Source organism: Nothobranchius furzeri, chromosome 2 (assembly GCF_043380555.1).
Source record: "Nothobranchius furzeri strain GRZ-AD chromosome 2, NfurGRZ-RIMD1, whole genome shotgun sequence".
In the NCBI taxonomy this organism is placed as follows: Eukaryota; Metazoa; Chordata; class Actinopteri; order Cyprinodontiformes; family Nothobranchiidae; genus Nothobranchius; species Nothobranchius furzeri.
In genome coordinates this window covers 94,915,670-94,942,680 of record NC_091742.1, presented here as the reverse complement: position 1 = coordinate 94,942,680, position 27,011 = coordinate 94,915,670, and the positions used below count along the sequence as shown (strand labels likewise).

Sequence of the window (27,011 nt, the reverse complement as noted above, 5' to 3'; positions counted from 1 at the left end):
CAGCATAAAAACATACATACATATAAATGTGTGTGTGTGTGTGTGTGTGTGTGTGTGTGTGTGTGTGTGTGTGTGTGTGTGTGTGTGTGTGTGTGTGTGTGTGAGTGTGTGCGTGTGTGTGTGTGTGTGTGTGTGTGTGCGTGTGTGTGTGTGTGTGTGTGTGTGTGTGTGTGTGTGTGTGTGTGTGTGTGTGTGTGTGTGTGTGAGAAATATATTTAACCAGATGAGTCGATAGAGAACTCATTCTCATTTACAACAACAATCTGGCCAAGAGGCAGCAGCAACAGACACATAATTAGCTTTACATCAAAGAAAAACAGATGAGATTAAAAACCAACAAGATTAAAATAAAAATTAAGTAAATATCAAAATTATTATAACAGGTGTAAAACTAACTTGTCTTCACTTTAAGTAATTGTTTGAGAAATATGTTATGTGTTTTATTTGTGCCATTCATATTTTGTGCCAGTAACGTCATTTATATTCTCTGTATGTCCCGTACATGTGGCAGAATTGACAATAAAAATGACTTTGATTCTGAACACACAGGTGTGTTTTATTCTGCTCCAGCAGGTGGCGCTAGTGCACCTTTACGCTGGTCACCGACCACCGGAAAAAGCAGAAACAAGAAGCTGCTAACAGAGCTAGCTTGTTGTTCTGGTGTGTGAGGAGAACATTTGAGGCTCTGCAGTAAAAAATGTCTTCACTTCAGTCTCTGGGAGAGTTGATCAGCTAAAGCGACTAACTGCTGCTGCTGCAGAAATCTTCTCACCAGGCTGTGGAAACTTTCTTCTCCTCCTCAACAACTTGGTGGAGTTCTTTCCAGAACCAGAGAAGATATTCTGCGGTCTTCGTGACAACCGGAGCTCCAGAATCAGGTTGTGGGTGAGAAAAGCTTTTCTCTAGACTTCCTGCCCTCTGGATCTGCTGCTGTTCCTTTGGCCAGAACCAAAGCGTTGGATCTTTAATCTCCTGCGTTGTTTCTATTGCAGCTGTTAGCTAAACACGGCTAAAGAAAACCTGCTACCACTTCAGGATCATCCATCAGCTGGGACTGATTCATCGTGTGTTCTTCACCACCTGGACCTGGACAGCATGGACACAGGTACTGGTGGATGAATGAATGAATTGATATATTATCAGTATATGGTGGGACATTACAGTGAAATTATGAGAATGAGGTTCAATCTTTAAAATAATGATCTGTATATGTTTAGCACTACTGGGGTTCTAAAACCCCCCAAAGCGTTTTACATCACAGTCATTCACTCGTTCACAGACAGTTGTAGAACCTTGAAGTTTTAGAGTGAATAGATCTCTCCAATGAATGATTTTTGAAGCCAAGTATAGTGGTCATGTGACTCGTTTTGATCCAAAGAATTTTTTGTTTTGAGGGGAGTTAAAGTCCCAAAGTCATCGTCACACACTGGTGAAGTTACGTCCTGCATTTGACCCGTCCCCATGGGGAGCGGTGAGATGAAGCTGTGGGAACTATTTGGTCTTCTGTCGGGTTTCAGTCACTACGAGAATCAGTCAGAGACAGGAGAGGTTTTCATCTTGTTCACAACCTACCTTTGCTGTAGCGTCAGTCACGCATCATCATTTGCCCAATCACAGTTGGGGAGACAGCATGCTGCAGACACGACGGCAGCGGCGCTGACAGCACGTATGACTGCTGTTGCTTCAGCATGTCGCTGTGGTTTAGAGCTTAAAGGCCCAGTGTGTAAAACATTTGACTCTTTAGCGCCACGCAGTTCAGAGTAAGTATTGCAGCTCCGGTAGCCCACACTAGGGTTGGGCTGTTTTTCCATTCGTCCTCCATTAGTCCAATAAATGACGATGGGCCGTGGTTTGTGCATGTGACTGGTTAAGGTATGATTCACTGACTGATTTGTGAACACAGAAGAAGTCTAAACATGGATTATTTTATGGATGCGCGCCACAAATTAGAATTTTCTTTTAGTTTAACTCATTCACTGCCATCCGTTTCCTGATCAGAAAAGCTCTTCGCTGCCAGCGTTTTTCAGTGTTTTTACAGTTTTTTAAGAGTCACAGAACGTTGCTCTATGATGATGTCAACGCCAAAACTACCAACACATAGCAGAGACTCACCTCTAACATCAGGAAGAATCCACGCGTTTTGAGTGTTATCTGTTCTTTCATATCCGTTGTCGAAATGTGGTCGGCACAAGCTTTTCCAGTTCTCGCCTCACTTTTTTTTACTGCAGCGGCCCAAAACGATCTCCTAACACATAGCTTCTCTGCTTCCTGATCATGTGACGTGTGACGTACGCGGATGAAGATCGGCTTTAGAGCTGGGATGTTTGTTCTCACGGTGCGGGGGCTCGTTCCGACGCCCACTCAGTAAAAAAATGCCAATGACAGTTAAAGAGTTGTTAAAGTGCTGAAAGGAATCATCAAATGGTTTGATTCATTAAGTTCCTCGATTCATTTTTTTACTGATTCGAAGCTTCGTTAAACGTGCGCTCCACAGTCTGAACACATTTTACTGGAGCTCTGCGTGGTGATCTCGGTGCTGTGGCGGAAATAAGAGAAACCAGTGTAATGATTTAAATTACATGTTATTTAATGAGCCATAAGGCGTAGGACTCCATAGTAAATATGAAATCCACCTTATGGATCTGTGAGGTTATTTTAAACCAGAAGACTGGAACTTTTTAATGCAGGGATTAGATAACAGCTCCGTATTCACTCAGAGACAACAGAGGAGAGAGAGAGTCAAGTTTAGATTATAATAAAGTAATTAATATTATGATTTCACAGATTGGTCACATCTTATTTATTGACTAGCACTTGGTTGGATTAGCTTTATTAAAATAGAGTTCTTTGATTAATTAAAAGGAGAAGGAGAGAGTCCATTCTTCATTCTTCTGTTGAGCTGAAAAGAAGCAAGTACTTAATACAAGTTGTTTATTAGGGATGAGCGAGTACACCACTATCTGTATCTGTTCAACCATCTAAATTAACTGTATCTGTACTCAGAGTGGGCGTGGCCTAACCCGGAAGTGGGTGTAGTTTAACCGGAAGTGGGTGTGGTTTACATCAATTCGTTATTTTAAGTCTGATCAGAAGTTGCTATGTGTATTGTTTATTTGAAAACTATTTACAGAGCAGCCTCGGAGTTGAGATTAAATGTTTTTGATCACAATAGTAAAGGAACTGTTACAGAACAAGTTTTTCAATCAAATCAGAACATTAATATTTAAGTGCATGAATTAAGAGAGAGAGAGAGAAGAAAAGATCTTTTCTATAGCGCCTCTCAAGATAAAAATCACAGGGCGCTTCACAAAAACAAAACATGTAAAATAGAAAAAAGAATTTAGAAAATGATTAAAATATATTTAAAATGAGCAAAAAATAGACAGTTGTGATTAAAAGTGTAAAGAAAGAGAGAGTGAATAGTAAAGAGGGAGTGGATCCTCGTCAGGAAGAGGAGAGAGAGAGGGGAAAAAGAACCCCGACCGGAGCGGAGGCAGTGACTGACGCAGCACGAGCCGTTTTCAGCTCTGTCTTGTCAAATGCACCACGTACGTTACGAAAAAGAATAACTTTAAAGTAATTTTAAAAAGAAGCAAACTGAAGAAAACATAGGGAGTAGTGAAGAAACGTGAACAGTGAAGCAAGCACAGAGAGATCTGTTACGGTCTGTGTGTGTGCGTGGATGAACCGGACACGGACTGAGCAGAGCTCCCGGCTGCAGTTTTGTGTAGGGAGGGGCGGGCTCTCTATTTTATTGGCCAATCACCGAGCGTGAAGACAGTCAGTTACCCAATGAGGATTTTCCTTCAGCACGATTACAGATATTTACCAGTTTTACTCGTTTCATGCTCATACTCGTCAAAAATGCTTTATCCGTAATGAGTATCCAGCTCATCCCTATTGTTTGTTGTGTATGTACGTTGGTATTAGTTTAACAAGATTCAAAACCAAGAATCGAAAACAAAACAACAGTACAAGACGATGAAATGAATGTAAAACAACAGTCATTAGGTCTGGGATCGCTGTTTGGGCCAAATATGTATTCCTCATTTTGTTTGGGTCACCAAAGGTGACCCAGTTTACAATCCAACTTATTTTAATACCAGGATTTAAACAATTTCATCTACTTTCACCACCATTTCTATGAAAGCGTCATTAAGCATGGCTTAAAGAAAAGGGAAAGGATAGAACCAGGAGAGGCGATCATCTCTATCATCATAGGGGCCAATCCGGTACAAATCAAGCAATTCACGACAAAGATCATAAGTCTCAAAACAAGAAACATAATGATGAAACAACTTGATGAAGGGAAATCACAGCATGTGGAGCTGTATACTACCTTTGGCTATTACAGATGGTAATCTCAATCCTGATCATTTCTGCCCAAGAATCATTCCACATAAAATGTAAAACTAAAAATCAGCATTCAAAGTCTAGATAAGGGGACATCAGTCAAATGGGTACATCAAAATCATTGGGCTTGGCAGCCCTTTCACGAATTACTCTCATTCATCTTTGTATAAACGAAACAAATCAAAACAAGCATTGATGAGCAACATTTAACAGTTTACAAAATGATTTTCTACACGTGCACCTCGGTGAATAATGATCAAGACAGAAAGAAAATGGTTGGATTTTCAGAAACCCACACGGAGAGACTCAGATGAAGAGAAAAAACATTCAACAGCTGTACTCAATAGAAAAACAAACACACCACACACTTGCCAACCTATTTAATCTACACTTCCCATCAAAAGGCCTCAATTAATAAGACCTTTTCAGCGCAGGGCACAGTAACCGTATCTCTCGGCTCGGCTGAATCGGGAGTGATCATGCTGGGGATTGGTACGAGCACGGCTAGGTTGTGTTTACTGGTTTGGTGAAATAAGCCGGGACAATTGTTACTACAATCAGAATCAGGTTGATATTGAAAGAAATTATCAAAAACGTTATTTAGGAAACCGTTTCAGTACCGTATACCAAATTTCTCTCGTCACACACACAGATTGAGCTCACACAGACAGACACAGACTTTCAGCATACTCTTCAAAGGCATTTTCTGACACACACACACACACACACACACACACACACACACACACACACACACACACACACACACAGAAAACACAGACGGAGCTCCCACACACACACACTGCAAACACACCATTCTCTTTTAACTTCACAGCTCGTATTTTATCCGTTCATCTTTACTCCTACATAATCATCTGCTTTCATTTTAGCCTTGGAGTAAAATATAGCAGTGGCCGCATTTTTCCGGTAGCGTCCGGTTTACTGTTTTTTTTTTTTCTTTCACAGTTGTTTCGCACAGTTTAGTAACCGGCTAGCCGGACCTAGGGCAGCTTTTAGCGTTGGGCGTTACTTTGTTCCTACAGGGTTAAGCGACTTTTGAGTATTCAATTGTGATCGTATTTCAATTTTGTACCTTTACAGAACCTAACAGAAATGCTTATTAATCAAACTGACAGTGTGACTTATTAACCTAATTTATCCTTAATTTATCTGCACATCACGTCTTTTACACTGCAAAATATCAGGCTGACCTCATCGATCTCTGCTATCCGCATCTCTAATGGTTTATCAATGCTATTCTGTGTACCGCATCAAAACATCTCCAAAGCATGGACGTAATTTTGGGGGGGAACAGGGGGGACATGTCCCCCCCACTTTTTCCAAAGTCAAGTTTTGACCCCTGCACGTTTTACCATCCAAAAACAATTTTACGCTATATTAAATTGGCACTGGTTGAGCTCTAGGACCAAGTGGAAAACAATCATTTGTGTTGAAGCCTGTTTCCCATTAGAGCATACTGTAAAGACCCCCGTGTCCCCCCCACTTCTAAAGTGAAAATTACATCCATGCTCCAAAGCACTTCAATGCAGACAGCATCCACTGAATCCGTCAAACCCTCCTTTCACGGCGGCAAAGGAGTGTGCGCCAAGCCAAATAGTAAAATTTAGAGTCATGATCCGACTGCTCTTTAACGAGGAGTCAGGCCGTTGCCAGCACACCGGTTGTAGCGAGTGCCGCATGTGCTGTGCTTATTTCGTGCACACCTTGTAGGGTGGCACGGTCTTATCTTTGTTCTGCTATTGAATATTTTTACGACCGTACTGGTGTACTTTATCATCCCAGGGGTGGGACTGAACTCAGCTTCACCAAGCGTAGTTCCTTTCTCGCTGGTCTTCTCCTCCGTTTGCTCACCCAGGCCAGCACCTAAGGTTTCTAGCTACGATGGGCTGACGAGTCTGTCTCGGTTACAACCTATTCCGCGTGACAACCGTTACAGCTTTTTTAGTTCACATTTATTTCACGCTGTATTCCACCGGACATTATGGGCTCGACACACGGGAGGCGACAAACGACCGCGATCAGCGAAATTAGTCGCTGTCGCTTTTATTACCTGTCACACGGGAGGCGATCCGCGGCAGCGGCCAGCGGCAAAGCCGTCTACGCATTCTGTTCCATGGCGAAATCGAAACTTCCGTTGTTTTGATTGGCTGTGTCAGGTTGGAGGGAATTAAGGTTATTTAAGCGGTTCAGAGTTAATAAAGTGGTAGATATGATGTTTCACAAGGTGCTGCTAGAGTTATGTGAAATCTTACTTCTGATGTTACTATAAAACATAATAATAATCAACTTCTCCTTCATGTTTGCTCGGAGAAGTGCGGAGCATCCTGTCCGCTGATTGGTCAGTGAATGAAACCTCCGCTGATTGGTCCTCGCCCGAGCGACAGCGATGAAAAGTTGAAAATGTTTCAACTTTCTGGGATTGCGTCACTGGGTCGTCCGTGCACGACACGTGCATGAGTGCAAACTTTCACACGCACGTTTTTCGCGTTTCGCTTGGTAGGAGAGAGACCCGCAATTATCGCTTTGTCGCGCATGTCTCATTGAAAATGAATGGAGGAGAGGCGATGTCGCCTCCCGTGTGTCGAGCCCATTAGGCTCAATACCCGAATCCACATCAGGGCTTGAAGCGTCCCTCAAGCCTGGATAGCAGAACAAATCACACTGCCAAATAACGTTATAAAAAGGTGAGTATCAAAAAGGGTACTTACATCTCCCTGTGCGTTTGGTTTCACCCCGTCATCCGAACGCACGAGAACCGTGGCGGAAGACATCCTGCGGAACTAGAACAGCTGGCCAGCGGAGCAATCGCAGCCCGTTGGGCTTTGAGGAAGGCAGCGCATCATATCGGCTCCCCGGAGAAAGCCTCCCACGACGGGCTCTGTGCGGTCGGTCACGGCACCAAAATGTTGGGTTATTCATAAATTCCTCAACCCATAAACCTGAAATGAACACACAAAGAGGAGGGAGATTGTTTTATGCTGTGTGGTCAGAGCAGCGGAGGGAAGACTTGGCAAAAACCCCTCCGGGTCTCCGCCATACTTCTGTGCCCCTTTCTGTCCCACAATAAGTTTTATTGAAAAGACAGGACGAAGAAGGCGGGGCCTTCTCGAGTTACAGAGTTACAGGCTCGTCTCCTAGGATACCAAGCAAACACAAACAACGCACACACATCACATTCCAAAACTGCTCCCATCAGGTGGAAAGCTGTTTAACATAGGGAGTGAAAACAATGTCCCGTTTCCTTCATACAAACCCAGGTGCTTTCAGTCAACATTCTATTTCTCATGGGCGTACAGGGAGTGCAGAATTACTAGGCAAGTTGTATTTTTGAGGAATAATGTTATTATTGAACAACAACCATGTTCTCAATGAACCCAAACAACTCATTAATATCAAAGCTGAATGTTTTTGGAAGTAGTTTTTAGTTTGTTTTTAGTTTTAGCTATTTTAGGGGGATATCTGTGTGTGCAGGTGACTATTACTGTGCATAATTATAAGGCAAACCAATATAACATCTCCACATTACCTAATATACATTCCTGACATTCAAAAACAATACAAAACAAATCAGTGACCAATATAGCCACCTTTCTTTGCAAGGACACTCAAAAGCCTGCCATCCATGGATTCTGTCAGTGTTTTGATCTGTTCATCATCAACATTGCGTGCAGCAGCAACCACAGCCTCCCAGACACTGTTCAGAGAGGTGTACCGTTTTCCCTCCTTGTAAATCTCACATTTGATGATGGACCACAGGTTCTCAAAGGGGTTCAGATCAGGTGAAGGAGGCCATGTCATTAGTTTTTCTTCCTTTATACCCTTTCTTGCCAGCCACACTGTGGAGTACTTGGTGTGTTGGAGCATTGTCCTGCATGAAAATCATGTTTTTCTTGAAGGATGCAGACTTCTTCCTGTACCACTGCTTGAAGAAGGTGTCTTCCAGAAACTGGCAGTAGGACTGGGAGTTGAGCTTGACTCCATCCTCAACCCGAAAAGGCCCCACAAGCTCATCTTTGATGATACCAGCCCAAACCAGTACTCCACCTCCACCTTGCTGGCGTCTGAGTCGGACTGGAGCTCTCTGCCCTTTACCAGTCCAGCCACGGGCCCATCCATCTGGCCCATCAAGACTCACTCTCATTTCATCAGTCCATAAAACCTTAGAAAAATCAGTCTTGAGATATTTCTTGGCCCAGTCTTGACGTTTCAGCTTGTGTGTCTTGTTCAGTGGTGGTCGTCTTTCAGCCTTTCTTACCTTGGCCATGTCTCTGAGTATTGCACACCTTGTGCTTTTGGGCACTCCAGTGATGTTGCAGCTCTGACATATGGCCAAACTGGTGGCAAGTGGCATCTTGGCAGCTGCACGCTTGACTTTTCTCAGTTCATGGGCAGTTATTTTACACCTTGGTTTGTCCACACGCTTCTTGTGACCCTTTTGACTATTTTGAATGAAACGCTTGATTGTTCGATGATCACGCTTCAGAAGCTTTGCAATTTTAAGACTGCTGCATCCCTCTGCAAGATATCTCACTATTTTTGACCTTTCTGAGCCTGTCAAGTCCTTCTTTTGACCCATTTTGCCAAAAGAAAGGAAGCTGCCTAATAATTATGCACACCTGATTTAGGGCGTTGATGTCATTAGACCACACCCCTTCTCATTACAGAGATGCACATCACCTAATATGCTTAATTGGTAGTAGGCTTTCGAGCCTATACAGCTTGGAGTAAGACAACATGCATGAAGAGGATGATGTGGACAAAATACTCATTTGCCTAATAATTCTGCACTCCCTGTATGTCCGATAACACAGAACAGCATGATCTGAGGAAGGTCGTTGTCCTCCCTGTTGAGACGGGAGAACTGGCACAGGATAACACTTGAACTTAATGAAGCACCAGGTGTTTTACTTAAAAAGGCAGTTATGGTTTTTAAGCAGTAAAGTAAACGAAAACCACTTTTTCCCTAACAGCAGGTACTGCCTCAGTGTTTCATCTAGGAATTATTCCAGCTGTGGCTAGTGCAGAATGGAGACAACCCATAGAAGCACTGATTTGATCTCATTTCAGAGAAAAATAGAACAGGTTAGATGCATCTAATAAATAAAATCACTAACAAACTCCAGGAATCTGTTTCTTTGCTTCACTGTTCTGGTGCTGAAAATATCACTAATGCGGATCAAAGGAGATACACAGATGAATGCACCTCCTATTATTTGGAAACTACATTTACTGCAGCTGGCAGAGGCAGAGATTTTTTCTATTGATACACGGATTTACAGAATCATTTTAAATGTTAATAGGGGAAGACTGCAGGAGGGAGCGGTAAATTACAGGGGTCCCCAACAAAAACAAGAAACTTTACGAGTCTGATGAAACCCGCTGGTTTTCCATCAGGCAGTCACGGGGCAGCTCCAACGACCCAGTGGCTGTGCTGGTGACGGTGCAAGATCTGCTCGGGTGCAAGATCGGCTCGGGGTCCGTCGACTGCCGATGACGTCAAAGTAGTTGATTGGCTGAACATGAACCTTACGGGAATTACGTAATCACGTTACGTTGTTATCACGTTACGTTGGTCAAGGCAAATCTTTCTGTTGGAAAGATGGACAACTTTTACAAAGAAATCCATCATTACCTCTTTGAAAATACACTTTTAGCATAGAGCTGCATGTATATTAGGGCTGAACGATTAACTGCATGTGCAATTAAGTTGCGATGTGACAAAAGGAGATTTTCTAATCGCAAAGGCTGCAATTTGGCAGCGAGTGGTTAGCGCAATGCTAATATACATGGAAAAACCCATAGGAATGCTAATGCTAATATCACCGATTACATTCTTACAAATTATGAATTAGAAACGTGCCAAATGATTACATTTGGAGTCTAATAGAAAGTAAAACTACCATCAATCAAATAAGTACAGACAGGTATTTTAGTAAAGCCAGAAAACTTTTAACTCCAGAGTTTTGGCTAGCAGCTATGAGCGTACCTGAACTACGCATGGACAAGACGTCAATAACACAAAATACTTCAATAAACGGGACACACCTCTTTCCTGCAGGTGCAGCTGCATATTTTTACAATAAAAATGTTATGTTGTAATGGAATTCATGCATTAGTTTTTGTTTGCTTTGAGCCCAGAGCAGACGTCACACGCCAGACGACATCAACACTTCATACTTTAGTATTTGCTCATTTATCGTGAGTAATATCGATATCGCAATATTAAGCACTGTTATCGAATATCGTAGGTTTTCCTAATATCGTGCAGCCCTAATATATATATATATATATATATATATATATATATATATATATATATATATATATATATACATACATATATACATATATACATACATATATACATATATGTATATATATACATATATGTATATATGTATATATATATATATATACATATACATATATGTATATATATACATATATATATATATACATATATGTATATATATACATATTTAATACAATAATAACAACAATAAATCTCCCAAAATGCTAATTAGTACGATTCCTTTGCTTTGTAGTGCTCTAGCCTGCTGAGAGGTTAAAAGTGAAAGATTGTTACTGACAGCAGCTACATCTAAGTGTTTATTCATTTTCCTTTTGACTGAATAGTTGCTGATTTTATCTTGGAGACGTTTCTCCTCACATCAGCTTCAGATCTAAAGCTTGGGTTGTGAGTAGGAGGCTTAGAAGTTCTGGTCAGAAACAAACACGCTGATTGTGATGGAAGTTTTTATTGTTCCTAAAGTAGAAATCTGTTTTTATCTAAATGAAGTTCATGTTCTTGTTCCTTTTTCCCACATCATGTAGCCAGTATCACTCATGGTGTAAATATAAAGGTATGGTGGTCTGTAACATCATGTGTCTGTGTTTCCTACAGATGTTCCACAGCTGGCGCTGGTTAAAGAAGAAGCTCCTGAAGAACAGAGTGCTGGTGTGGACCAGCAGGACCCAGAACACCTCCACATAAAGGAGGAACAGGAGGAGCTCTGGACCAGTCTGGAGGGAGAGCATCTCTGTTTGAAGGAGGAGACTGAAGCTGTCGGGTTTCCTGTTACTGCTGTTTCTATAAAGAGTGAGGATGATGAAGAGAAACCTCTGGTCTCACAGCTTCATCAGCAGCAAATAGAAGACAGAGATGTTCCAACCAGCAGCTCAGCTGACCAGATGGCAGCAGAAACTGGTGGAGGAGCAGGAACTAGCAGGAACCCAGATCTGAACCCTCATGAACAAACATCTGATTCTTCAGAGACTGAAGTTAGTGGAGATGATGATGATGATGAAGATGGTGTGAATCTGGACTCTGAGCTGTCAGACTCTGGCTCTGAAACTGGAGATGAAGATGATGACTGGAATGAGAGCAGGTCTTCTGAGTCAGATGGTAAGTCTGTCAACAAGTTCTTCACAAGTGGTCTCTCCAGAGACACGTGAGGGAGACGAGTCATCCAGCAATAAGGTCTTCAGGCTGTTTGGTTCATAAGAAATGTGTTAGAGTGAAGCAACATGTAGACTCGTGCAGGAAAGTCCAGAAGAAACCTAAATCATTTAGTCATGATGACTGTGGAGAAAGGTTTACTACAAATGTAAATAAACAAATCACATGAGAGTCCACACATAGCAGCTGCTGTTCCAGAGTATGGGCCAGCCTCATCCCACCCATACTCTGCTTCTGGCCGCTAACAAGATGGCGCCTGTGTTTGGAATAGCCACAGGTCCGTTTCCACATTCCCGCCTGGCCACGGGGCAGCGCCGTGTCTCCGTCCATGTTTCCTCGGGTCTGTTTATCCTGGTTCTTCAGTGGTTTCCCTTCCTGTTCCCTCCATGAGTGGACTTTACACACCGTGGATCTGACCTGCTAACTCCAGCTGTTTCTGCTTCTGGCAGGATCCTGGTGTAGGTACCCAGGAGTCCAGATGCTGCAGGATGAAGTGTAGAGCCATGCTGATGGTGTAACGTGATGGAAGTGGTTACTTTTACTGAATGATCAATAAGATGTGATATTCCATCTAATTATAAATGATCAATCTTATTGGTCTTTGAATATTTGATTTAATATGACCTTAGGAACACACACTTCATATTAATCCAGACAGAGTCTTCAGCATGTAGGTGTAGATTCTCACTCATCCTGGACACCATCAACCTAAGAGATTTAATGAAAACATCTGGACGTTCCTGGTTATTAACTCTCATCCAAGAGACGTTTTCAGCTCTAAACCTCGCGTTTTGAGCAGTCTTAGAAGTTGTGGTCAAAGACAATCAATCAATCAAAGCTTTATTTATAAAGCACCTTCCGCGACCCTGCCGGGAAGCCCAAGGCGCTGAACACGGTACATGAGAAATGTGAAACATGACGAATAAATCGATAATAAAAGCAATTCAAATAAAGCAAAAGAGGTAAATCATTAAAGTAGAAGACAAATGGGTAATAAAAGGAACAAAGAGACCAATGAAAGCAGGGAAATAAAATCAACATAAGAGGGCCTGACTCAAACACGTTCAATTCAAAGATACTTTATTAATCCCAGAGGGAAATTAAAGTTTCAGTACACATAATTCAGAGATCAGACATACATAGGCAAAGACACATGACAAGAACTGGTGACTGTGGTCATTTGCAACCCTGAGTCGCGCTACCTTAATAGAGATAAGAGGGTAACATGAGGATTGGTTCAGGTGGAGGGAAAAAAAAGGCACTTCAGAGCTACCCTCCACAGGGAGGGCAGCTTTGCTTTGCAAAAAAACACCTCAGACAGATGCAACAGACTTCAGACATCACACAACATAAGTGTCCACTAGGTGGGGTGGTGGGTTTGGGACTCTCCACACTTTAGTTCCTGCAGCCACGATAAGCAGCACACGTCACCTCTGTCTGGACAGGGGAAGGAGGTCGTTGAGGTTTGGAGGGCACAGTGACTCCTGGAACGATTCCACGGCCTTCACAGCCCGCACCCAGGCTGGGATAGGAGACAGAGTTGCCATAGCGACGGCAGCATTCCACAGTGGGTGGGTGGGTTTTTAGGCGACTCTTAAAGACGGGCAGAGATGGGGACAGCCTGACTGAGGGTGGCAACTGGTTCCAGAATGACGGTGCTAGGACTGAGAAAGCCCGGTCCCCATGAGTTTGACACCTAGAACGAGGGACAGCGAGTTGGCCTTGGTCAGAGGAGCGCAGAGCGCATGATGGGGAATGTCTGTTCAGGAGTGTGGCTAGATGGGGGAGCACCACCCTGGAAGAAATTGTAAACAAAGACGAGGAGTTTAAAGTGTGAACGATAACAGACCGGAAGCCAGTGCAGGGAGGCCAGAACTGGACTGATGTGGTCCCGTTTCCTGGTCCCAGTCAGGAACCTGGCTGTGCTGTTCTGCACAACCTGTAGGCGACGCAGTGATGACTGACACAACCCTGCATAGAGAGAGTTGCAGTAATCAAGCCTAGAAATGACAAAAGCATGGAGTACCTGCTCCAGGTGGGCTCTCGACAGCATAGGCTTGATTTTTGCAAGGCGTCTCAGGTGAAAGAAACTGGACCAGATCACAGAGTTGATGTGAGCATCAAATTTAAGTCCAGCATCAATTTTCACCCCCAGACTCATGACAACTGGTTTTGAGTAGGGCGAAAGAGGGCCAAGATCAACATAACGACCCACAGCCTTGCTGTTGGGGTGAAAAACAATGAGCTCTGTCTTTCCCTCATTCAGATGCAGATAGTTAGCCATTAGCCAAGATTTCACCTCGTTAAGACAGGACACAAAGGACTGGATAGAGTGACCTTTCTCCTGACACAATGGAGAGTACATCTGGCAATCGTCAGCATAGAGATGGAACGCTAGGCCATGTTTTCGAAAGATTGACCCCAGAGGAAGCAGATAAATGGCAAACAAAAGAGGACCAAGGATAGATCCCTGCGGGACCCCCCAGCGGAGCCCCTCCCAAGAAGAGAAAACATCACCCAGTTTAACACAGAATGTCCTGTTGTGGAGATACGATCTAAACCAATCCAGAGCAAACCCTTTGCCAATCCAGAGCTGACCCTTTGAGCCCAACCCATCGTTCCAAGCGATCAAGTAGAATCGCGTGGTCAACTGTGTCAAAGGCTGCTGTCAGGTCTAACAACAGAAGCACCACAGATGTACCCTGATATAGTGATGGGTAGATATCATTTAAGACCCTCAGTAGAGCTGACTCTGTGCTATGGCCAGACCTGAACCCTGATTGGAAAACCTCAAACAGATCAGAGTCAGCTAAATGTGAGACCAGCTGCTGATAAACGACTTTCTCAAGCAGCTTCGATGTAAAAGGCAGGGTAGAGTTAGGCCTGTAATTTTCGATCACAGAGACATCAGCACCAGGTTTCTTCAGGGTCGGCCGAACAACTGCTGCTTTCAAAGCAGCTGGGACCACACCTGTGCTGAGGCTCCCATTGATAATCTGACCAAGTGAAGGGCCAAGACACGGAAAGGCAGCCTTCCAGAGACGAGGTGGCAGAACATCAAGTGGAGAGCCAGATGGCTTCTGCCTCGCAACAAGCTTACTCAGCTCAGAGTATGAAACTGTATTGAGGGAGCTCAGGGTGGGTGGTGATGGAGGAACTGGAACAGGGTCAATAGAGTTACCAGAAATAGCTGCTCTAATGCCTGACACTTTGAAGATTTTCACAAATTCTTTGTTCACAGAGTTTCCAGCAGCTGTAGGAGACATTAAGCTAGGCTCCTGATACACCAGAACAGAGTTCAGTGTTTTGTAGAGAATCTTGGGATTCTTGGAGTTTGTTTCAATGATGTCTGCAAAATAGGCAGTTCTGGCAGCCCTCACAGCATCCTGGTAAGCAACCAGAAATGCTCTGAACGACTCATGCGAGACCTGTAGGCCATCCTTTTTCCACTTTCTCTCAGAGGATCTACACGCCCGCCTACAAGCCCCTGTGACATCAGAGAGCCAAGGCTCCCTCCTTACAGACATACAGTCCACGAACATTGCAACAGTTTCTGCATCCAGGGCTCTGAACCTAGTAGCTGGTGCTTCACACACAGGGACAGGACATGGCAAAGTAACATCACAGAGCATTGGAGGGTGGTCCGAGAACACAGGAGGCAAAGTCACAAGGTTCATGACAGGGAGACCAAAAGAGAAAACCAGGTCCAGGGTGTGACCCCTGGCATGAGTTGGGGACGATACCCATGGAGTTAAATTGAACAAATCTAGCAAATTCAAAAAGCCTTTAGCAAGCACATTGTCAGGACAGCAGACATGGATGTTAAAATCACCAAAAATAGGACATAATCATATTTTAGGATGCAGTCTGCCACAAGATCATAGAAATCATTAAGGAAGTTAGAGTCAGTCTTTGGAGGGCGATAAATCAGCACAACGAGCAGGCGGGGGGAGATACACAGTTCAAATAAGCACAGCTCAAAGGAAGAAAATGACATGGTGGTTGTAAGCTGTTTACAAGGAAAGCTGCATTTAAAAGCAACAACCAGCCCACCACCTCTGCCCCGTGATCTGGGGATATTAAAACAGGAGCAGCCAGATGGTACCAGCTCCAGCAGGGTGCTTGAGTCACCAAACGGGATCCAGGACTCACAGATCAATCAATCAATCAATCAATCAATCAATCAATCAAAGCTTTATTTATAAAGCGCCTTCCGCAACCCTGTCAGGAAGCCCAAAGCGCTGAACATTGTACAGTTGTATGTAAATATATTGAATAAATCAACAATAAAAGAAATTCAAATTACAAAATACAAATTACAAAATACAAAATGGAAATTACAAGATAGATGAAACATTCTGGTAAAGGACAAATGTGTGAAACACATTTGGATTGAGTGGACGGATTGAGTGTACCAATGAAAACTGTGGATTGGATTCAACATAAAAGAGGGCCAAAATCAAACATGTTCTGGAAACGCCAAGCGGAGGAGGTGTGTTTTTAGGTGATTCTTAAAGACTGGCAGAGAAGGGGACAGCCTAACTGAGGGTGGCAACAGATGCACAGAAAACTCAAGTCATGTTGAATTAAAAAAAATCCAGAAGAATAAAAGTTTTGTTCTGCACAGACCTGGCATTGACCAGACCAAACCTGGTCTGCTGCGGGGCCACAGCACCGGGATCGCGCACGGGCACCATCTCCTCCAGCTCAGAGCCCGTAACCGAGCTCAGATTCTCCCAGCAAACCCCACTCTGGCGAGGTCCTTAAGCCGAAAGGCTGTGACACGGTGCCAGCTCACCCTCAAAGCCGGCCAAGTTCACAAGGCAGGGCGCAGAGTTATACATCAGACGTCTCGGAGCCAAAGGGTCACAAGCTGGGCCGAATCGGACCAGCCGCTTCTTCAGGGATCCAGGAAGTCCAGCCCGATGTCTCACGCACCGGCTACCTCGCTTTCCCCGTCTTCTACGATGCTTCCTTCTCGAGCTGGGGCGGACAGAGGGCCGACACACTATGGCTGGGGGGAGAGAGCACAACAGCAACGCCATCCGTGAGGTTCCCAGCATGCAGCGCCCGCTACATCAACACATTACTCATTAAAACTTACTAATCATAACATTGTCCTTTCCCAGATTGGTCAACATCTTATTATTGACTAACACTTAGTTTGATAAGCTTTATTAAAAATAGAGTTCTTTGATTTATTAAAAAGAAAGAGTCCTTTGTCTTCATTCTTCTCTTGGGCTGGAAAGGAAGCACTTTAGAAGCAAATGCATGACCTTGAGGCAGTCTCATGCAGATTAGTTCTGTGTCAGAGACATCTGAGGAGAGAGGGTAAATAACCTTCGGTGGAATAGCGCCGTCATCACGTAACATACCCCCATTTTCAAGGGCACGGTGGTCCATCCAGAGACCACCTGACATTGAACAAAACAGAGTCTTGAAGGACTTCGACGATAGAGCAAGGTGCAATTCCCCAGGAAGAGTGTAGTTTCCCAGGAAGAGGCCAAAAGTGGTGAGGTACGAGCCCCACTCTGAAGAACAGTCTCGCATAATCCCTCGGGAAGCACACAAGTCAGCAGATTATCAAGATATTCCCGTGGAAGTAATAATTCGAAGCAGGAGCAAAACTTTATATCTCCATGGGTAGGGAATACTTCCAAAATAGCATATTGATCTTTGTAATTGCACTTATCGTGATCCAGTGCAGACAGGTCAGGTCCCAGCGAGCGAAGTATCCCAGCAACCATGCCGGAATCCACGGACGTCCAGGTCCTACGAGCCGGAACACCAATCAGGAGGAGTAGAATCCGATGACGAATCATAGGTCCACCCCCAGGAATCGAGGATCATCGACGAAACTCAGCAGAGGAGAGAGGGCACAGCACAGGGCACTTCAATGTAGACACAACAAAATGGCATCCAATGTAAATTAACAAACAAAAAGAAACCTAGCACTGTGAGTACCTGCATGTACTATGTGTAGTAATTATGTGAATTAGTGTTTTAAGTGAAGAAATGGATGCAATACACTACGTGTACTGGAAAAAGTGGTGCAAAAAGAATAAAATTAATAAAACCCTATACTGCGTATGGGAAAAATCTCTGCACTAAGTAAAAATGTTATCAAACTGAAGGGCAAAAATGGTTGTAATCCATAATGTTAAATTAACAAAGTTAATCATAAAGTTTTCAAAACTTAATCAATGTAGTAAAATTCTATAAAAAGATAGAAATATGAGTATCAAAGAGCACTAAAAATGTAAATCAGTGAAGTTAGTAATCAACCTACATGCAAATGTACCTATAAGGAATTAAGATTAGTGAAAATAAAAACAAATTTGGATAACAGTAATATGTGGACTAAACCCATCCACTGTTAACTAACATTACCTGACTTCAGGAACCCACAGCATGACCATCTCAAATCACCCAAGTCTGCACGTCATGTATAAACAGGAAAGACAGCCATGCACACACACAAACATAGACCAACTTGTGTAACTCGAGATAGAGAACTATGGAGCGATGAGTCTGGCAACTGGAATGACTCCACCTTCGAAGTTCTAGCTGAAGGTGCAGGAGGTGCAGGTGGAGGAGCAGGACCGGCCAGCTCAGGATGAGGCACCTGGGCAGCCGGTGCTTCACGAACCGGTGCAATGGCCCGAGATAGGCGCCACCCGACGCTGCGGACCGAGTCCCCTTGAAAGGTCAACCGTGCGGAGAAGTCATGGAACAGGAAAAATGACAAACCCCATGACAGGCAGAGGTTTAGGCATGCAGTGAATATCACGACAGAATCAGCGGAGGACCAGGAGTAAGACACTGGTTGAAACCTGAGACCAGAATCTGCCGACAACTCATGCAGCACCCTGTTCACCACACCAACCCGAACCATGGTTGGACCATCGAATGTAACACGATCCACCGTAGCTGGAGAAAGAGCAAAGGAGATGTTATCAAAAAAAGGAGAAAACTCCACTTTAGACTTATGCTCACCAGGATCCAAGTAATATAGAGAGACCTCACCTACATGGACCGTAGTTTCACGTGGAACTGTTACCCATAGGGTTTGAGAGGGAAGCAAAACTCGTGTGGACACACCATGACGCTCATAGAAAACATAAGCTTCTCTAGCAGGGGTATTAAGTAACCAACGGTCACCAACAACAGCAGTAGTATGAACAACATGTGAACGCGGACTCACAGTCATAGGCTGTTTTTCAGACGTGCCCAGCTATCTCAGGGCACGCCGCTGCTGCAGTACCTGCTTACGCAGAGCCGGATATTCTCTGTTAAGTTCATCAACGTGTCAACGAACTGTGTTAATCTCAATCGAGTTGACTGAAGAGAATCCGAAATTTAAAAGATTGCCAATTGTGTTAGCAACTGAGAAAAATCCATCCAGAATGAGCTACAGTGTAGTCACAGCTTCCCTGAGGTGCAATGAGAGGCGAGGCAGCATTTTCTGGTCAGAGTTGGGATCGATCCTTCAACCTTTCGATTACCGCACAAGCCGCTCCACTTCCTGAGCTAATGCTGTCCCATTCAGCACATGATTTCACTCATTAAATCTTCACGTTCTTTAATAAAGAAACAGTGGAATTCGATTGTAATCACGATTGAGAAGTCAGCCATGCCTATGAAAGATATGTGTATAGGCTGTGCAAGAGGTTTAATGGCGTATCCTGAGTGTTACTTTCATTGCGCCGGTTGAAGTGAGCTGACAGGATGCCAGCGGGAGAATGTGTTTTTGGGGCAGGGCCACGTGAGGAATGGCGAAGGTGAGGGCCGGGCCGGGTGGGAGACTGGCCCTGGTTGGCTTGGAGCCCGTTGATAACTGCTTGCAGTTCTAGTTTATTATTATTCTTCGCTAATTCCATATGGGCACAGGAGCCAGAAAATGCCAGAAAAAATCTGACATGGCAGTCTAATAGAAAATCCTGACCGCTACTCAGCTTCCAAAATTTGTACACAGATTCACCTAGTTGGCGCTATTGCGAAGGTCAATGCGTTTCAGCTACTAGCTCCCAAACCATAGGTCCTACAGTCAAAACCTTTATATGTGCATGAACCTTGGATGATTCTGCATGTTTTTTGTATTGGCCATGCCCATTTCCGCCTAACTAGATTTTTTACCAGATCGCAAAAAACGTTAAACTTTAATCACCAATCCATCCTTTTTCGTCGAATCAACTTCAAACTTTGTACATATGATCTATAGAGCTCCGGACGTCACGTGACTCTCAGAGAGTAGACGCGATGTTGGCAGGCAACAAATGTAAACAAAATGAACAGGATCGGCTTGGATTTTACTTCGTCGGAGTTTACTTCACACTTTAAAACTGAAGAAATCATTTTATATAGTCAGAAATTAAATAGACTAAACATCTCAGACACTTACCGTGCCCCTGGGATACTTTTTAAAAACTGCCAGAAGCTGTCGGAGTGGACTTCTTACCGGACCTGGCCAGGGAACGCCTTGGGATTCCACTGGAGGAGCTGGCCCAAGTGGCTGGGGAGAGGGAAGTCTGGGCCTCTCGACTTAGGCTACTGCCCCCGCGACCCGACTCCGGATAAGCGGATGAAAATGGATGGATGGACAAATAACATAGATTTACATGTAAGTAGTTTAAATAGAGTGCTGTGCTGTTTGAATGTATAAACTGAACGCCAAGAGAAATCACTAGTTTGATTTTTTCCGTGAATAAAATAAATATGTCAGGCAGGAGCGTCTCAGGATCTGTCTGAGAGCTGTCTCGGTGAGACAGATAATAGGAATCCAAAGTGATTTTTATGTGTGATCTGACAATTGATTAACCATTGCTTAAAAATTAAATACAGCTTAGCCAGTTAATTGCTGTGATCATAAGACACGTAAACGGCAGCACGCAGAAATCACGAGGCAACGTTTTACGTGATGTTTACTTGTTGCTGAGTAATAAGACAGAAAAAGCCACGCCAAAATAAGTTTAGGAAGCCCACTAAGAATTGTAATAAAAGCATTTAAAATAAATACCATACACAGTTGAGGAAATGTTGGTTTAAGTACCTGATATGAAGTGGTCGCTGCATAAGCGAAATCCTTTACTCTCGGGGTCCCACAGCTTCATTTCAGCCCGGTCACTAGCGTGTTTTACTGCAATGATCCAACGTTTGCGGCGTTCCGGATATTGGGGAATCCTGTAGATGGCTCATTCCTTATGTCGTCCGCGTCTGTTCTGCATCCTGGTGCACAACAGGAATCTACCATATTTCCCGTTTGATTGAGTTTTCTGACAATGACAAATGGTCCAGCTGCGGGCTTCTGCCAGCCAATATGGCGCCGTTTCGATTTGAACTGTTGCATGCCGGGAGAAGTGACGTCAACTCCCGGAGCTCTATTGACTAAGTTAAGTCATTGTGATGAAGAAACATGCAAAAATATTAAAAATTAGGCTAATGACACCATGTCAAATTCAGCTCGCTAGCTAGCACATGTCCTAATTGATGATATCTCCACCATTTATCAAGATAAGACGATGAGACTCTAGACCCTTTCAAAGTATGTGCGGTAAGCCCTATCTACTAAATTTTGTTTGGATTCACCATGGTTGGACCATCGAATGCTAAAGAGTCAAAAAGTTTGTTTCAGCGAAACGGCTCGATGGATTTCCACAGATCTTGGCACATATGTTTATCATCGGACCCTTAAGCTATATTTTGAAAATTATTAAAAGGTGGGCGTGGCTTATAGGCTTTAAATTTTTTCGCCCTTTTACTCATGAAAAATACATATTTTATACAGAAAGTTACAATTCATATCAGTCATAGTGACATCTACAGTCACAGAAAAAAAAATTAATTCTGTCCAATAGGTGGCGCTATTGTACCCAAAAAAATGGTTTGGCATGTTTATCGCAATTTCTTCAGTAAAAAAAAACATATGATCTCATCCTGTATGTTCATTGAGTCAGTCAAATTTAGATGAGTATCTGCGCGAAACTTTGTGGTTGTCATCATTATAGAGTCTTAAGACTACCAGAGGTGGAAAGACTACTAAAATTTCCTACTTAAGTACGAGTACCAATACTTTGATAATTTTTTACTCAATTACAAGTAAAAGTACTTGCCTAAATGTTTACTTAAGTAAAAGTAAAAAGTATCGTAAACAAAATGTACTCAAAGTAAAAGTTACTTAGTTACATTTTTGTCAGCGTAAGGATGGCTACATCTAAGTAGTGCTAAATCACAACGCCAGTTCACAATTCGCTCTTGTGTGTGCGCGCACACACATACACACACGCTCAGCTTGAAGGAGGGATTTCTATCCAATCAGTGAGAACAGGACGTGCACATTGATTGGACGAGGTTTTTCTAGGATGGTAAGTTTCAATTGTGGTTAAAATTATTCTTTATTTTGAGAAAAAATAATGTTTTAAGATGCCATCAGTGTGTGAGGTATCTCAATGTTTTCATGACAAAACTCTAACATGAGACTGTGCTCTAACCTGTCACATAATATAACAAGCCTAATGCAGTTTAACATTTCAGATGGACCGTATGACAGCTGCTAACGTTGGCCCTGCCCTACTTTACCTCTACATTACAGTTCCTTTATCCTTGTCCATCCTAGAGCTCCTCTCTGACCTTCATGCTTATTTAGAGCAGCTGATTTTTAAAGCTAGCAGAGTTCATCCTTGGTAGTGGGTTCGCTCACTCATTTAACCCTTCACCACTGAAATCAGTTTGTTCATTCCAGTCCTCCTAAATAATCCTCCAATCGTCCAACTGGAATCCTTAAGGGTCCCGTAACGTCCATCCTGTCAGAATAGGCCTTGGGAGTCCAGGTGTTACTAGAACTAATGGTGTCTCCTCACCAGCGTGAGCCTCCAAACTGTGAAGGTTGGTCTCCAAACTTGAACTTTAAATTTATGCATTTATCTCTTCTTGTAACACTTTAACATGTTTTAAATGGCATGTAAGTTACACCTCCCAGACCAAAGATAAGATAAAACATGATCATAAACACTGCAGAGACATCATTATGTATGAAATATGTTATTTTCCTGAGCCGTTACTTCAGCCAAGATATAGGACTGCATGGATTTGATGAAACCACGCTGTCTCATGCAGTCCTATATGTGTAACACACACACACACACACACACACACACACACACACACACAGCAGCAGCAGCATGTTAGAATCATGTGAATGACTAATTTAACTACACTGAACTGCTTTAGTAATAATTTAATCTTGTATTCTGGAGTAAAATAAAGAAACAAGCTAAATCATCACATATCTGTGGCATCAAGGAGCATCTTCTGAGTTCAGACACAGGGATGGAGCACAATGTTTACACCTGAACAGTATCAGGATGTTTTAACTCACAGAGGCCTGCAGGTCTTCTGTTTTATGAGCAAAGCATTGAGAATCCGCTTGTTATGAGCGCTAAACGTTATTTTGCTGCTTCCATGCGGAGCGGTAGAGAAACACAATTCAAACACGGAACCGAGTCCGGCTACCGAACCGAGCAGATTTCTGATGACGTCACACCGGTGCGCGAAGGTGCGGGATCCAACACACAGGAGAGGAGGGAGAGAGGAGGTAAACGGCGAGTTGAGGAACTGAACCGATGTCTTTGAGCTAAAGTGTACACCCCCACACCCACACCCCCCACGGTTTAGACGCGGCGCTCATGCAGGTGCCTCTTTCCGTTCCAACGCTGCTACATGTAATATTTTTAATTTATTAAGCCTATAATTTATTTTTACTCAGTAATGGATATGATTTAAAATGTAGCGAATTACAATTCTTCTTTTAAAAACTTACTCAAGTAAAAGTAAAAGTACAGCTTTTTAAAACGACTTAAAAAGTATAAATTTACAAAAAAGCTACTCAATTACAGTAACGTGAGTAAATGTAATTTGTTACTTTCCACCTCTGAAGACTACAATATCAATATGGTAATGATCGATCAAAGTGGGCGTGGTTTACGATCATTTAAAATTTCAAATGTGAAAAACTTCCTAAAAATCATTATTTGCATGTAAGAGACTAAGATTTTCAAGTGTTGTTAACTGGGTAGCGTTGAGTTCATGTCACAAAAATCGCAGCTCTTTATATAAGAGGTTTGCTCTTTATATTTACGAAAATACATTTTTAGGCTAGCAGTTGTAGCGCAAATTCTGTTTTGACAATCTTCTTGAAATTTGGCACAAAGTTCACTCTTAGGTGGTTTATAAAACACATTAAATGTAGTCTTGATTTGAGCACCCCCTTGTGTTTATTATTAGGACTTTTTATTGAGAGCCACTAATGCAAATATTATTTTATTGTAAGAAAAGTTCAACATTTATGATGCTTATAAAAATATAAGCAGAAGTCTCACATCACAAAGGTAATCTGGGAATATTTTGAGATTTTTGTACAAAAGCATAGATTTTAAATGAATTTTTTTTACTTTTTGCCAGTTTTCTGTATAGTTAGATAAAAAAGCAAATAATTTTTTTAGAAAGTTTTTTAGGTATACAGTAAATATAAACTATTTATAACATTCCACATGTACCTTTGGTTATCTGACATTTTTCTACTAATTTTAGAAAGTAGCAATATTTTTTTATGAATATTTAAATTTTGTCTGGGACCCATAAAATTATATTTACCAATTTTTCTTGAGAAAAGCTTTGAATCTACTGATTCTAAAACAACAGCATTATATTCTGCAGATTAGCATTGCCATGTGAGAATATTTTGGTAATTTTATGAATATTTATGGATTTTTCAAGATTTTAAAATAATTTGATCAGTAAGTCACAAAATGAAACTCATAGTTTTTGGTGAAAATCTATTAACTCTAGGGACTTTATCAAGTATTTCTTATTCCTGATATACTGTTGATGTAGATAATTGTTTGGTAATCTTTACGTCAAATATGGATTTTATAATAAAGTTTTTGTTTTGGTCAGTTTATTTATGATTCTCAAAATATCTTTTTTTTTATTCAAAAAGATTGAATTTAGAAACAATAAAACAACAAAACCTGATTTCTCATGACCCCATGATGATCCAAGAATATTTAGGAAATTTCTTTAAAAAGAATACATTTTTAATGAATTTAATGAACATTGTCAGTAATATTGAAATGGTACATGGCCTGTATTTATACAGCATCTTAGTAGGGTTCAACAACCCTCCGAGGCATTAAACAACACAATCAGTCTTTTACCCTTTCACACACACAGTCACACACTGGTGGGCATGACCTCCACTGTGGCCACAGCTGCCCTGGGGAGCGCCGAGAGACAAGGCAGCATTCTCTGGTCAGAGTCGGGATTGAGCACACAACCTTCCGATTACTGGAAAACGTGCTCGACCTCCTGACCTACTGCTGTCCCATACAGCACATGACTTAATTGACTAAATGTCCACAATCTTTAAAAATTAAACGATGGAACTGGATTGTAATAGGCAAGGCCGGATTAACCATATGGGCGACTGGGCAATTGCCCAGGGCCCACAAACTCTAAAGGGCCCAGGGCAGCAAGGGCACGAGCAAATTACTGTATCTGTAATCTCCCGCTTTATATTAAACTAGTGTGACCGTACGTCCTGTTTTCCCCGGACATGTCCGCATTTCACTCTGTCCTGGATGTCCGGGTTCTTGTATTGATGAAAATGTCCGGCTTTTCATCCAGGAGCAGGGATGGGGGAGCTGTATATACACATTCAGGGGAGCCGGAAAAAAGTTTTCTACCTATATTCTATATTATCATTCATGGACTCTTTTCAGCAGAGAGCGGCAGAGCGATGATCGGTGCGCAGCGCTCCAGGCTGCTGCTTCCAGCGCACGGTCCATTCTCAAAGTGGCGCAACCAAAAAACTATAATTAACACACGATCGTTCATGTCCGCACATGTTCTCTACTTTCTGTCTCATTTGTGCTTGAGGCGCTCTGCTACTGCGGAGCTCATCACCTGTGCTGCGGTGATTTCACCTCACTGACACATCGAAACGCGCTCTCCGCTTTGCGGTCAGGAGATCCCTTTGATCTGCTCAGAAGTAACTGATGAGGTGAAAAAGTAAGAATCCAGGCAGCAGTTTTCTGGAGATTTTAGAGGAGATGCAGGAAGATGAGAGACAGACAGGACAGGAAAATATAGTTAAATAAAAACAAAAAAACAAAACAAAGTGTTGAAAAGTAAAATGTAGGTCGATTTATCTCCACTACACGTTTTTACCTGCAAAACAATAAGTTATACACATGTAATATTTATACATCTGATACAATTCAGATCACCTTCACCACTCAGTCACACACCCAGGGCCGTTTCAAGACATTTTGGGGGCCAAGGCAAAATGACCCCCCCCCATAACTGGGCTCCCAGAAGCCTCTGTGTAGTTCATACCCTCTCCAGTAGTGTTAGTTATACAGTGTTTATAAAAGCCCCTCAGACATTACTGACATGTTCTAATATTATCAGATGAAAAACTAAATTATCAGACGTGCTGTCTCATCTGCTGCTTTTCTAAACTTGCAAAAAGTAACAAAACTATTTGAAAGCCACTATTTGTGGATTCTCTGGAAGTTTCCATGGAGTCTGTGACAACTTATTTTATCATTGATCCTATCGTCTAATCTCACAGCTGAAACATGCATCCTTGATAATCTGTACAGAGGAAGCGTACCGATGCTGTAGTAAAACAAAAGGTATAATAATTTATTATTAATAAAACCTTGTTGCAGCACTAAAGCAGAAAAATGAGATTTTGCAGTAAATATGCTAAGTATTTATTGTTTTAGAGCCCTTTTATTGACAGAATCTGATATTAATTTAGTTCTTACAAAAAAATGGGTCCCAGCGTTGTGTGGCGTTGCCATAGTGTGATGTCATAGGCACAGATCCCCTGTCCTCTTTTTTGGAAATGGAAATATGATCACCCTGTATTAAACAAACTGTCCACCCGGGCTTTTGCGCTGCACAGAGATGCTTCGCTTTGAACATCAGTTGAGAGTCAGTCTCTTGTAGACTGACCAATGAAGAGAGGGCCTCAAGTTAAGACTCTCTCCTCATTGGTCAGTCCACACAAGGTGGGTCAAAGGTTACCCTGAGTGGGTTACGTGAAGTCAGGCATTCAAGTATTGAGTATATTTACTGCATATTACAGTAATATATTCTGTATGTGACCATATTA

General features: G+C 42.5%; 1 protein-coding gene across 1 annotated transcript in view; it reads left to right on the top strand.

Moving 5' to 3' along the window:
• Positions 1-604: 604 nt before the first annotated feature.
• Positions 605-27,011, top strand: part of LOC129161831 (oocyte zinc finger protein XlCOF6-like) — a 118,747-nt gene continuing 92,340 nt past the window's right edge. The window contains exons 1-3 of the mRNA XM_070548422.1: positions 605-885; positions 993-1,105; positions 11,279-11,779. Coding sequence (XP_070404523.1) covers positions 1,096-1,105; positions 11,279-11,779 — 511 coding nt within the window. The 5' untranslated portion in view covers positions 605-885; positions 993-1,095. The remainder of the gene's footprint in view (positions 886-992; positions 1,106-11,278; positions 11,780-27,011) is intronic.